We start from the raw sequence: 14567 nt of genomic DNA, 5'->3' as shown, positions 1-14567 counted from the left end.
ATGGATGGATGGATGGATGGATGGATGGATGGATGGATGGATGGATGGATGGATGGATGGATGGATGGATGGATGGATGGATGGATGGATGGTGCCCCAAGTGCCCTTTTGCTCTTTGCTTCACCTTAACCTAACATTGCTACCAGGCGGGTTCACACCACAGCTGGCAGGATATGATGGAGGTGAGCATCCAGCAGAAAGATGGGTAGCCTTCATACAGGGAAGGTCTAAGGTAACATGGGGCCTTAGGCAGAATCTGACTTAGGGTGCCCTTCCTACTAAGAACATCATCATCACTAATGGTGTTTAAATATAGGTTTAGAGGGGGTCAAGGTTAATTAGCAGAGCATAAAATAAATCACTGATTATTGGCTAAAAACCCTTGTTCTGTCAGTATAAAATCTTAGAGGATTAAATCATTAATATAATTTAACTCTTCATCCCCTGTTAGAAGAACAAGAACAAATTTTATTATGTTAAAACAAAGATGGAATAGATTTTTCGTACAATATTCACTTTTGAAAATTTTTCTAAAAACATTAATGATGTTGCAGTTGAAAGGTGTGTTCTCAAAATCTCAGTCACAAAACCTACAGAAATCGATAGTTGTTTTATTTTGCAGAAAGTCATTACATGAAAAACTTCCTACATAATTATGAAATTAATATCTTATTTTTTGTGGCAGGGAGAGAGCTATTTGGTTTTTATTTTCTTTAGAAGATCATCTTAAGAAAACGTTTTCAAACAAATGTTTTCTTCTCAAGGTAGAGGGGACAAAAATTGATGTCAGCGTGTTTCTTATGAATTTCTAGTAACATTTTTGATCTATGAAGTCACAATATTCATAGTTTCTTTTGAGAAGAACTATTGTGTTTTTATTTTTCACAATGTAGCATCAGGTCCTTTTTCCCTATTTTATTTTTTTATATGCAGTATGTTTGTCCTTAATTTGATCTTTGGTAGCATATTAGCACCACTACAAACCAAATTAACTTTTAGCAACAGAGTTTTTTTTGAGTAACAGCTGAATACTCAGTATAGATTAGTCAAATCACAGACTGTTAAATTCTGTTAGTACATTTTAATATTGCTGTTTTGGAAATATGGCAATATTGACAGAGCAACCTGTGTATGTCTCTATAAAAGAGAGAGAGAGAGAAATACATTTTCAAAAGTATTTAAATAATTTTTGTTTCACTCTACTGAGCATGTGTGATTACATCAAATTTTGTCCTGTATTCAACAAGTCATAACAAAGCACATTTGAACAGCCAAATATCTCCAGCAATGACTTTGGACGGAAAAAATTCCCATACTGTACATTTAAAAGAAGTTTTTGTTGTACATTTTAGCAGCACAAATGCCTGAATAGGGGCGTACTGTCCCATTGGTATTGGGACCAGGAATGGATCTCTCAAAGTTTCTAACATCAAAAAAAATATGTAGAGTTAAACCTTGTGAGCGTTTTTGATCTTTAGAGCAGTCTGCAGTCAAGTTGCTCTGAGTCAGATATTAGGGTTTATTGAGTAAATTTGCAAATTTACTCAAATTTGCTTATTTCATAACATATTTCATAACAAGTGAGCTTCTCTCCTATAGTCTGTTTAAAAACTACAGTCTAAGATAAATACAAAATCAATAGTCAGCACTGTCAGCAGCAGAAACCCTTGAACAGCAACATTATATCTAACTGGGAACTACATTTGTCCCCACATGATGACAATGATGCAGTAAGATCCAATTAAATATTAGATTTTTGATTAATATGGGTTGTTTTTGTACGATGTTTTAAGATCTTGTTCAATGTGCTCCTTTTTAACTTTGAGCCCCTGTCCCTCCAAAGGTCTGTGCACAACCCTGGTCTTTAGCATAACTTCACTTCTTCTTTAAATGTTTTGTCATTTTTTGAAGAAAGCGATCAGAATTCCTTCTGTGGGCACCCCCCAGTTATAGTGCGAACCATATATGGAGAACTAAGTTCTTGACGTGTCTCTCAATTGTTCTAAACCAGGCCTATTGACTAGTGAGATATCTGAAGCCAGGTTTCGAGGTGTGTACTGAGTAAAAAGGGGGGGTGTCAGATGAAGTCCTGTTTTGACACTTGTGTCGTCTTGATGAAAATCACATGACTGGCAACAAACACTGCCTCACATTGCATGGGTCACTTGACTGCTTCATTTTGCTTGTTGGTTTTAAAAAAAAAAGCGTGACGAACCATGCTGCGTCATGGGTTATTGCAGGGGTGCCCTGGACAACTTCAGGCCTCCAGGGCTGTTGTCCTGCAACCTTTAGATGTTTCTCTACTTCAACACACCTGAGTCAAATAATGACTCTGAAGAACTTGACTGCACTTAGGAGGTGATTCAGCTATTTAACTGAAGCTATTTTACAAGAATTGCAGAACACCGACGAGGACTGGATTGCACACCTCTGGGTTATTGTATTTGGTCATGCTTCGGAGAAGAGTATTTGTCTTCGGCAGTAGCTGAAATAAAAGGAATATTGACCAACATATTTGATGTGTATTAATGATTTTGATGATGGCACTCATCAAAACATAATGTTTGATACAGTTTTTCTCAATTGTTGATTATGGTGTATTTTCTGACTTTATATTTTTGTGTTTTTTATAATGTTTTTATAATTTTGTTGCTGAAATGTTCTACACAAATAAGCTTGATTGAGATGGAGTCAGCAAGAAGAAAATCTCGGACATCTGGGAATACTTTGAGATGATCATTCACAAGATTCTTAAATAAAAATAATTAACCCCTTCACCTCCAAAATTCTCACCTTCTGGAAACTTCCACTATTATTTTGATCAGCAAAGATATATCAGTTTTGCACAGCAGAAACAGACTTAAAGCTGTTGGGAGAGTAATATCCTGTCCAGATGAGTAAAAATGTAAGTGATCAGATCAGAGAGCAAAATAGAAATCCAAGAAAAAGAGAAGTTTTGAAGAATTTGTTTTTCAGGAGGCAAATCAACACTCAAAGAACTGCCCCAACAAGCACCACACTCCCAATACACTAAAACAAATGTCTTTATTGTCAAATCTGTCTGTGACATGAATGAAAACAGCCACCGACAGTCAACATATACCAGGATTAGTTCGACTACAAATCATTTTAATAACTAAACAAGATTACAGTTAAATAGGATTTAATTCACAATATTGCATTTACTAATTTTTTAAAGAATGTCTATCTGAGTGTCAAGGCTGCCACAGTTTCAGCAGCAGATGTCACTAGTGAGGGAGGAATGAATGAACCACCGAGTAATGAACCTTTGGGCAAATCAATTGGCTGGGAAGCTTCATTGCTTCATGAGTCTTCATTTAGCCATCACTACCTCATTGACCTTTGCCTTCTCTTTCAACAGCTCAGATATTTAAAAAAGCCAACTGTAATTATAAATACACACATTTTAGTCTTGTAACAGTTTATTCAGCATGTTTCTATCTAGGTTACAATTAACAACACTGACCATCCAGATGTATGCAACAGCAGTATATATCTATAGCATCCAGCAGTTTTCCATAGAAACCCTTGAATATTCTCTAAGATTACGTGTGGTTTAAATGTGTCACTGTTAGAGAAAAGTTAGATGCACTGCACAACTTTATGAAATCGATACTTTATGTGGTCACACAACACCAAAGGAGTGTGTAAATGTTCTGAAATGTTAACACCATAACGGTTTAGCCTTTTAAAACGTCTCACTGTGAAAGAACATGGAGAGAACATTAGCTAAACTCTCCATTGGGACATTCAACAATAGAATCACAGTTCTCATAAAACATGACGGCTAAAAACAACAGATAGTAGATATAGATTTTTTTAATACTACTCAGGCTATTTATGTTTTAATTTAACTTAATTTGTTAAAATTATTTTCCTAAAATACATAAGAAATAAGACAAAAAGTACAGCTTCCATCACCAGGTTAGAAAACTTAAGGTCTAAACTTAAACTCTAGGTCCTTTATTAGCAGATGGTACCCAGTTCCACAGTATTAAGTTAGCAGAGCTATCTTGTGCTATAACATCACTAACACCTGACCTGATCTGATGGAGGTCTCAGGTCAGTATCATCATGATCCAATTAAAAATCCTGAACATATAGCAAAAGTAAGAATTCAGGAGAAAACATTCACTGAAGCTAGGAACACTAGGACCACTGTTCCTTTTTAGGAACAAGCCTTAAAGGTCCTAAAAAGGAACAGCTAGGTACAGCTAAGAACGCTGTTCAATTGAGGAACATGTACAGTTCCTAAAAAGCCTTTACTACAGTAATAATCAGCTGGTTTAGTGTATGTTGGTCTGAACTGTACGTGTACAACAACACAGCCCAGGTGCTTTCCAGTGTTATCTCTGTCAAAATTTTTATTAACGTGACAACCAATGAAAACCTTTTTAAATTTTGAGATCAACTGGATCAAAATGGCATTTTGTTGATTCCTTAAACAGGGCCAGGGGGAGAGAAAAATGGCTTTAACCTTAAAATGCTTTGATACAATAACCTGGTTACTTTACAATACTTATTCTGGAAAACTTGGCTGACGATGTCATTGTTCCATGGATTCTTTAGGGATACTACAAGAAAGTTTTGTGATGACAGAAAATGAGTCAGAGGAAGGGAGTGGCTCACAGCTTCATGGGATCTCTACAGATCATGGAGCACCTCCAGCACAGTAGCCAGAGACCAGGCCTGGGTCTCACAGCTGAAGGGGCAATGCTGGCCGTTTTCATTGGTCAGCTCTGGTAAGCCTTTCCATAGAGACCTGAGGCAACACAGGATGAGACAACTTATAATGAAAGCCACATACAATATGATGAAAGTTTAATGGTATCGTACTAGAATAAAAACCTGAAGATGGAAATTGAAAACTATTACCTCTCCAAGTGGGTGCAATGTCGTGACAGAACATTTTTCACTAGGATGACGGTCTTGGAGTAGGTCTCCTCCCCTAACCTCTTGGCAAAGTAGAGCTTAGCACGGAGAAAATAGCCAACAGGCCACAGCCACTCCTGTTAAAAAAAGATCCAGTTCTAAGTGCTGCTATTGTTGGACTGTTTTTGTCTGCCATCTCCTTAAATGCCCTCCATCTGTGTTTAAATACTTCATGTTAAATAAAAAAATAAAAAAAAAACACTCTGTAGCGCAAAAATAAGCAACTTTTTCAATTCAAAAACCCTTCCTGCTGCTAAACTATTGAATAAATTGACAAATGAGCTCAACAACAAAGATATTTGTTGTTTTTAATGTTATCTAGGTTATTCAACCATCAGATAGGCACAAAGTGTGTTTATACCCATTCAGCTATCTTTATAAAAAACACATGAAGGTCTGTAACACGAGTTACGTTATGCATCCACTAGATGGTGCTGAACTAAACTGAATGTCAACAAAACAGTCCGACTCCAGTCGGCGAGGAGAGCCTTCCGCGACTGGGTCGGGGCGTGGCCGGACGATGGTCACCCTTCTCCGTTTGCGCATAGCTACGCCTGTCGCGATAAATGATAAATTAATTAATTGCACAATAAATTAAACCTATCAACCTCATTTTAATTATCGGCTTTATCGTCTCTTCCTACCTATTTTTTTTCTTTCTGTTGACACTGAATGAAAAAAGGTTCAACTCTGGTGCTCTCCACTGACCCTCCCTTCCCATTTCCTTAGTCCAGCGTACACTACACGAGTTGTTGGCCGATTGTCGGCGCATTTTCAAGACCTGAGAGACACATTAGCCGACAGAAATTCTAGGTATAACGGTTCGCTCGGGTTCGATGCCGTGTGGGGTCCAGCCACCTGGGCACAAAATAATAGCCATTATTTTGTGCCCAGGTGCCTGATTTTAAAATTACAAGTCCTCCGCGCTTTCCTGATTGGCTGCCTGTCAGTTAACTGGACTTGTAATTTTAAAACCAGGCATTAATCAATGCTTTACTAGAATCTACCTGTGATGCATGTGGCTAGAGCAGAGGTGGGCAACTCCAGGCCTGGAGGGCCGGTGTCCTGCAAATTTTAGGTGCATCTCTACTTCAACACACCTGAGTCAAATAATGAGATCATTAGCAGGACTCAAGAGAACCTGACTGCACTGAGGAGGTGATTCAGCTACTGGATCCAGGTGTGTTGGACCAGGGAGACATCTAAGAGTTGCAGGACACCGGCCCTTGAGGACCAGGATTGCCCACCCCTGGGCTAGAGTCAGTGTAAAGTCCTGACTTAATGAAAATCATGCTCCAACTCCTTGTCATTTCTATATTCTTTGCAAGAAATGTTGAATAAATATTAATGTTGTTTCCACATATTATCTCCAATGTCCGCTGGACTTCGTGTTGTGCCGTTTCAGCTGTTTGGGAATCGCCTCGTTATTTTTCCTCAGAAAGCACGGATTCTCCTCCGCGCTTTCTGATTGGCTGCCTGTCACATTCAGCGTTAAGCTCCCAGTCGGGGAAAACCCTGATTTAGATCAGAGTGGCAACGACGTTCTAAATCACACTACAGAATGATCGGTTACAAAATTACCAGCGACAATCTTAGATCGGCCAACGATCTAAGATTATTGTAAATGGAAAATAGGGGCAAAAAATCGTGTAGTATGAACTACTGCATTAGGTAGTCGGATGTGCCCATCTTCTCCATTTAAATCTAGTGGTTACTGAAGTGCAATATAGTATACAGGCTTCATAATCTGCATTCTTTTGGTTGAATGCAGTATTTATTTCCACTTTGACCTTATGTTGTTTAGTTTTTATTTAAGTACGTTTTTTGTTAATGGAGACTGAGAATCCATCAACACTGGAACTGATTTAGTTCATCAGTTCCAGTGTTATGTGTTCTTTTGAAAATAATGTGTTTCTATCTATGGCAGGAAATCGCATGCATTATTAGTCATTCCAGTGTCAAAAGGTCATGAAACAATATTATTGTTTATCGCAATAATTTTTTAGACAATTAATCGTCCAGCAAAATTTGTTATCATGACAGGCCTACGCACAGCATGTTCGTGGAGAACGTGGTACTAAATGACCTGTAGACAACCTGATTCTAGACCAGTGTTTCTCAACCTTTTTTGGGCCAGCGCCCCCCTAGCCTTTATCCAGGTTCCTCACCGACCCCCACCTAAGAATTTGTAGGCTACTTTACACTGACTATTATTTTATTATTAATGTTACTATCACTATTGTAGATGTTTTGATTTTTATGCTTGTTTCTGTATTTATCATCAACAATAATTTCCCAGAGAACAAAAAAGCCATGTGAATAGAAATTATTTTCACAGGCGTCTATGAAAAATGCAATGAACATTCAAGTTAAACTTGGTAGGCCTAACAGCAGCCAATCAGTGTGGAAAAAATATTCTTGTTCTGTGTCATTTTCTAGTTGTTAAATATTCCACAAAATGAACAGATAAAAGATGTACAACATGCCAGTTTAAACTTTGAACTATTTGCAAACGACTGAGCTCTGCAACATTAAAACATGGATAGAACTGCAATTATATTAATCATAACTCTTCTTCTCTTTAGTGTTTCTGCCCGATTCTGGTGGTGCAGCTCTGTGCTGCCTTCAGGAGAATGGGACATCAGAGTATCATCCATAAAATTTCACCCACATGGCATTTATTGTGTAAACCAGAGCTTTCAGTGGAAAAACAAAAGTTCCTGGAACAAAATTTCCAGGTCCTTTTAATGCCATACAAATATGAGACAGAAACATGGATTATATCTTTATATAGACCTGTCTATTGATTATAGATTAATAGTTTTACTGGACAGAAATTACAAAGAACAAATCTGGCTCTTAATCAAATCCTAATGAGTCAAATTGAAAGTGTCATGGAGTCATCAGCCTCATGACATTAACACTGACATGAAAAATAATATTGAAGAAATAAATATATCAAATCTAATTAAAAACATAAATAAGTGACAAGTTATGTACTGTTATATATATAACATATTCATATTAAATATATTCATTCTCAGTACTAGATGTGGTTTCAACAAACCCATGACATTTCAACAATATTATTTTACCTTTTATCTAGAAATAGTGTCTGTTTATTCTTGCCATACAGTCCTCTGTATTAATTATTGCTCCAAAGGTCTTGCCATATCAGTTTATTCCACTGTATTTACTTTAGTTTCTTAGTTTATTCTTGCATTTTGTTCTTCATTCATTTCCATTTAGTTTCCTTTGATTAGTATTATCCTCTCTTGGTTTATTGCTATGTTCACTTTAGTTTCTTTCCTGTTGCTAGATTTATTTTATCGTTTATTGACCATCAGTAATTTTCACTCATCACCTGCTGCGCCACCTAATCGTCATGTGTTTCACATCATGTGTTGATTTTTCACTGTTCAGCGTCAGATTCTCTGTTTTTATGCCATAATTCACATCTAGTTCGTCGCTCCGTTTTATTTCCCACAATTTTTTTTAATTAATTTATTTTTTTAAGCCCTTAAGGTTTAGGGCGGTCGGGAAGCGGATCGATGGGGAAAAGGCAGACTGACATACCCCTTTTAAAACAATGGAAATAATTTCTGCATTCTGATTATGGAAATTTAAAAGTGCTGTGGTACCGTTGTTCTATCACTCCCGTTTCATACCGGACCACTTACAGCACCGGTGTTAACGCCATAAAATGAACGCTCTCTATCGTGGTATCACCCATGGAGGGATTTCTTTGTTTCTTCATTTAAATGGGTTCATTTTTCAGAGGGAAACAAAGTGAGGGTATCGTGATTTTAGTAATTACATGTTCATAAGAGCGATTTTCTGTTGTCTTTAAATGGAAGCGGGCAGCCTTCAAAACGAAATAAAACACTTTTTAATATAAGTTGCTGCTTTGACATGATCACAGAACTGCGAAAACATAGAAATACCGGACAAAGTGAATGACAGCAACGTCATTAGCCGGTGTAACGCTGAACTGATGCGATGAAGCTACTAGCAGGAGAACGGCGCTGCGCCAAGAAGCTAACAAACACTGAATAGAAGAAGAGCTGCCATCAATACAGTTGCAGCCAAGCATGGTTTAATGTTACACAATACAGTTTTACCAAGTTGCTCAAGGTCTAAACTGGCATTGTTGGGCATTTAAGGTGTAAAGTTTACCTTCGACCAAACGCCCCCCAAAGGCATCCCAGCGCCCCCTGCCGTCCTCCGAACGCCCCCTGGGGGGCGGTACTGCCCACATTGAGAACCGCTATTCTAGACGGTCGGTAGGTAAATAGGTCAGTCAAACTTTATTAATAAACCAGCGTTCTGATAACTATCCCAGCATGCACCGCACGCTTCTTCTTCTTCTTCTACGGGAAAAATGAAGTCGGCGGCTGCTTACCGTAATTGCTACACCTGTTGTGGATCAATATTGGTCCATATATAAGGCGCACCGGATTATAAGGCGCACTGTCGGCTTTTGAGGAAATTTAAGGTTTTTAGGTGCGCCTTATTAGTGCGGAAAATACGGTAAGTATCGGCCGATCACAGATCTCCCAAAATTGATAAATCAACTGGCTGATAAATTGGTGGACCCCTAAATACAAATGTTCTGTCTAGAACCTTTGTAATTTTTAGTGTAAATGCAACTAATTGGATTAAAATTTTCAACATGTTAACATCAATATAATTTATTAATAAAAATGAACGCGCTAAAATCCTGGTCTTAGATATTATATTGATTTGCTTGGATAACAGTAGAATTTTTGTTGGCATCACAAAAAAATTACTAAAACATGATTTGACCCGGGCTGCACAGTGGCACAGTTGGTAGAGCTGTTGCCTTGCAGCAAGAAGGTTCTGGGTTCGATTCCTGGCCCGGGATCTTTCTGCATGGAGTTTGCATGTTCTCTCTATGCATGCTTGGGTTCTCTCCGGGTGCTCCCACAGTCCAAAAACATGACTGTTAGGTTAACTGGTTCTCTAAATTGTCCTTAGGTGTGTGTGTACATGGTTGTTTGTCCTGTGTGTCTCTGTGCTGCCGTGTAACAGACCGGCATGTAGGGTGTACCCCGTTTCTCACCCAGAATGTTAGCTGGAGATGGGCACCAGCAACACTCCCAACCCCACTAGGGACAAGGGTGTACAGAAAATGGATGGATGATTTGACCCTTTTCTTTCTTATTTCTCACCTGCATCAGCCCAACGGATAAAACATTTTAAAATTTTAAAATAAAGATTTTTTTTTAATTTGGCGAATTGAAAATATTTGTATTTTCAATTGATGTAACTGGATTATTAATCATTTAATGAACATAATGTAGATTGATATATTGTTACATTATTACAGTAATTCATGCAAGTACTACAGAGTGTATTTACACCATATAGGACATAGACATTTTTCAGCAAGCTTCCGTTTCTAAATTAAAACCCTATTGCTCTCAAGTAATATTCTTCGTTTGTGAGAAAACTAATTACTGTTATTTCTAAATTTGATTCTGCAAAATGAACTGAAAGAAACAAGGCAATTTTGTTTCTTTCTGAGTGTCAAGGCTGCCACAGTTTCAGCAGCAGATAGTACTGAAACTTTTCAATTGAGTTCCTGTAATGAACTTTTCAATGTGTATGCACTAACACTGAAGCAGAGGGTTCGCTTACTTACAGGTCCTTGGTGGTAGTTAAAGCCCTTGGCCAGGTTGTAGTTGTCGTTGTCCAGTGCATTATCGTAAACACCACAGTAGACCATGTCACTATGGAAACACAGACACTGTCAAACACCATGTTCCAAATTATTATGCAAGTGATATTTTCTCAGATTTTCTTCAATGCAAATGATGGTCAGTATAATTTTCAAGTCATAAACTATTACAGTATAAATAAAATTTTACTGAACAAAGCTCCCAATGAGAACTTTTTCCAAAATAAAAAACTCAAAATGCACTGTTCCAAATTACAGCAGCTTTTCTAAACATTTTATGGATTATAAAGAACTGTAAACAGTCATTCTTTGAAAGTGCAGCAATAAGTGGTCACAGGTACTAAAATCATAAGCTATTTCAATGTAAAACATCTTAACAGACCGAGTTACATGTTAACAAAGGACCCTTCTTTGATATCACCAGCACAATTCTTGCATCCATTGAACTTGTGAGTTTGTGGATAGTTTCTGCTTCAATTTCTTTGCAGGATGACAGAATACCTTCCCAGAACTGCTGTTTTTATATGAACTGCATCGCACCCTCAGATCTTCTGCTTGAGGATACTCCAAAGGTTCTCAATAGGGTTGAGGTCAGAGGAGGATGGTGAACACACCATGAGTTTCTCCTCTATTATGCCCATAAAAGGGGCACACAGGAATTCCTTGCAGCATTCCTGTGTCTTGCTGCAAGGAATCACACAGCGGTATTCCTTGTAGCATGCATTGTTATGCATAAATATGATTTTGCTACTGAAGGTACGGCTCTTCTTTTTGAACCATGAAAGAAAGTGATCAGTCAGAAAGTCCATATACTTTGCTGAGGTCATTTTCACACCTTTGGGGACTCTGAAGGAGCTGACCAGCTCTCTCCCGATGATTTCGGAAAAAAAAAAAGACTCCACCACCTCCTTGTTGACAGCCGTGTTGGAATGTGGTGGCCATCCACCACCAATCCAGTACTGCGTCCATCTGGACCATCAAGGATTGCACAGCAGTCATCAGTGAACAAGTCTGTTTGAAAATTAATCTTCATGTACGGCCCACTGCGACCATTTCTGCTTGTGAGCACTGGTTAGGGGTGGCTGAATAGTAGGTTCATGCACCGCAAACCTCTGGAGGATCCTCCACCTTGAGGTTCAAGAGGCACCAGCAGCATCAAATAACCGTTTGCTGCTTTGTAAGGGCATTTAACAGCTGCTCTCTTAATCCGATAAATTTGTCTAACAGAAACCTTCCTCATTAAGCCTTTATCTGCACAAACCCATCTTTGTTCTGAATCAGCCACAAATCTCTTCACAGCATAATAAACACTTCAGTTTTCGTTAAATATCTAATGGTTTCATACCTTGTCATATGGCACTACACTATCAGATGATTTTCGTCAGCAGAGAGATCCTTTCTTTTTAAAATATTGCTTGAAACCTGTGGCCTGCTTAATAATGTGGAACATCCTTTTTAAGTAGAGTTCCTTTAATTGAGCTCACCAGACAAACTAATCAACCCAGCTCTCTGAAATTATAGTGATTCAAGAGCCCTGACACACAATACCATCTATAAATTTAATAGCGCAACAAGACTTTTTATCTTTATGACACTTGAATCCAATTTGCATAATAATGTGGAACACAGTGTAGAGTCAGACAAAAAAATAGTCATTTTTATGCCGGCTTCCATAATTTCATCTAAAATTAACATTAATCCAGTGTTTATACAATGAAATGAATGTTTGCAGTCTTTGAGTGGGAAAAGAAGTCTTACTCTGGGTCAAGAGTTTTCATTCCCAGTGGTCCCAGGAGTTTCTTTTCAGCTATTTCCAAAGACTTCCATGCTCTTTCTAGCGTGAACAGCTCTGGAGCCTGTCACACAAACACAGTGGGTCTTCACTGGCTGATTAGATACTTTAACAAAATAAAAAGTTGAAGATGAACGCTGCTTTTTGCATACCACCACCATTGCGATGGTAAAGTTGGGCCTCAGCTGGTAGTCACACCAGGGATTGGAAGCTCCATAACTATCTTTATAAATTCCCTTTTTATGCACCAAATCAGGGTGCTTCTCATTGGGGTCCTGTGAGTCCCCAGACACCCAGAATTCAACTTCAAAGGACTCCTGAAGCTGCTTGTTCCACTCAGTATACAAGATGAACACATCCTTTCCTGTGACAAAACAAAGAATTTAACCTAGGTGAATAGTAGGAACAAGCAGAGCATTTGATATGTGGAAACATTATTTCCTTACCATCTCTGTGCACCTTAACGCCATCATAGGGGAACAGTTCTTTAGACTGCAGCTCCACAAGCCAACGAACTGCTGATTTACTCAGACCAACTATCTCCACCGCCGCGCCGTCTCTGCAAAAACAATAAAACACACCAGCAAGTATCCTGGTTTTCATTCTCGAGTACAATTATGAATAATTACAAAGCTGTTTGTTTTATGCTTCAGTCTATCTAATAAGATTACAACTGCCTGTTAAACTGATTATTTAAAAAATCCACCAATATTTCCAAACAACGAAGGAAGATACATTTACTGTACTCTAAAACAAATGTTTTTGAGTCATATTTGATAATTGTATTGTAAATTATATTGCTTTATGACAAAATAATTGCTAAATGGTCTTGGTTATGAATTAGTTTTTTATAAATTGAACCTCAGAAATTTTCTAAAACAAGTGAAGGTCACTAGATTAACACCTTGTATGGATTAGTATAAAATAGGTTCCCTCACTGTTAGTTCAATGTAAGCAACAAGAAAGAGAGAGGACAGGAGAACCTGGAAAAATAAATGCATAATTGTGAACAGGTTTTCATTGTGTTTCAACTTAAAAATTAAAAAATCTACATCATTATAGGCTTGTATTTCTAATAGCGTGTTGTTTTAGTACTTTAAGATAGAAAAAGTCAAAGCAGGAAATGGAGTCTGCAAATTAGCTTATAGTTCCCACAACTCTGAACAAGAAGTGATCCACGCCATCAGTAGGCAAGCACATGAGCAATGCATAGCAAAAATATGACTTCGAGACTATCAAAAAGAAAATATATGGACATTCTTGACCAATGCGCAAGAGAATGATTCAAGAATTCAAAGACTTTTATTGTCATACCAGCTCATTACATTTGCTTGTTTGTGGTACGAAATTTGGACACAGGCTCCTGATCCCAGATGTGGGTGCAAATAAATATGAAAGGTCTTACGAGGGTTCGTTTCCTGGAGGGTCTTCCTCAAATCTGCTGTGGTCATACATGGTGGTATTAGTCTGGTGCTGAGGGGATGTTAGGCTCCTCAAAGCGGGGACAGAACTTATTTAGTGCATCTGGCAATGAGGGGTCCCTTGCTAACATGCTGGGAAAACTGGGCAGCATCCATCAGTTTCACACAATTAAAGTCCCCTGCAACCACGTAAAACGCCTCTGAGTGCTTTATCTGTGGTGAGCTAATGGTGTCATACAGCTTCTTCCATGCCTCATATTGTTTCAAGACCTTTTGACACTGATTTAATGGAATGGCTAATAATGCATGCGATTTCCTGCCATAGATAGAAACACTATTTTCAAAAGAACACACAACACTGGAACTGACCAACTAAATCAGTTCCAGTGTTAATGGATTCTCAGTCTCCATTAACAAAAAACGTACTTGAATAAAAACTAAACATAAAGTCAAGTGGAAATAAATAATGCATTCAACCAAAAGAATGCAGATTATGAAGCCTGTATACTATATTGCACTTCAGTAACCACTAGATTTAAATAGAGAAGATGGGCACATCCGACTACCTAATGCAGTAGTTCATACTACACAATTTTTTGCCCCTATTTTCCCCTTACGATAATCTAAGATTGTTGGCCGATTTAAGATTGTCGCTGGTGATTTCGTAGCCGATCATTCTGTAGTGTGATTTAGAACGTCG

At 38.1% G+C, this 14567-nt stretch overlaps 1 protein-coding gene across 8 annotated transcripts in view; it reads right to left on the bottom strand.

Annotated features, from left to right (window-relative positions):
* Positions 1–3026: 3026 nt before the first annotated feature.
* The window catches only part of agla (amylo-alpha-1, 6-glucosidase, 4-alpha-glucanotransferase a), a 157962-nt gene continuing 146421 nt past the window's right edge, over positions 3027–14567 (bottom strand). For 5 of the 8 annotated variants that reach the window (XM_017309976.1, XM_017309975.1, XM_008433499.2 and 2 more), the window contains 6 exons: positions 12893–13005; positions 12599–12810; positions 12413–12510; positions 10619–10706; positions 4897–5030; positions 3027–4783 (listed from right to left, as the gene is read on the bottom strand). In XM_017309976.1, the coding sequence (XP_017165465.1) occupies positions 4666–4783; positions 4897–5030; positions 10619–10706; positions 12413–12510; positions 12599–12810; positions 12893–13005 (763 nt within the window). In that variant the 3' untranslated portion in view covers positions 3027–4665. Of the gene's footprint in view, positions 4784–4896; positions 5031–10614; positions 10707–12412; positions 12511–12598; positions 12811–12892; positions 13006–14567 lie in introns of those variants that run through there. The other 3 variants (XM_008433503.2, XR_535914.1, XM_008433504.1) reach the window with 3 other exon arrangements.

This window comes from Poecilia reticulata, linkage group LG17 (assembly GCF_000633615.1).
Source record: "Poecilia reticulata strain Guanapo linkage group LG17, Guppy_female_1.0+MT, whole genome shotgun sequence".
Classification (NCBI taxonomy): domain Eukaryota; kingdom Metazoa; phylum Chordata; class Actinopteri; order Cyprinodontiformes; family Poeciliidae; genus Poecilia; species Poecilia reticulata.
The sequence above is the reverse complement of the archived record's forward strand: the minus strand, read 5'-3'. Positions and strand labels throughout refer to the sequence as shown.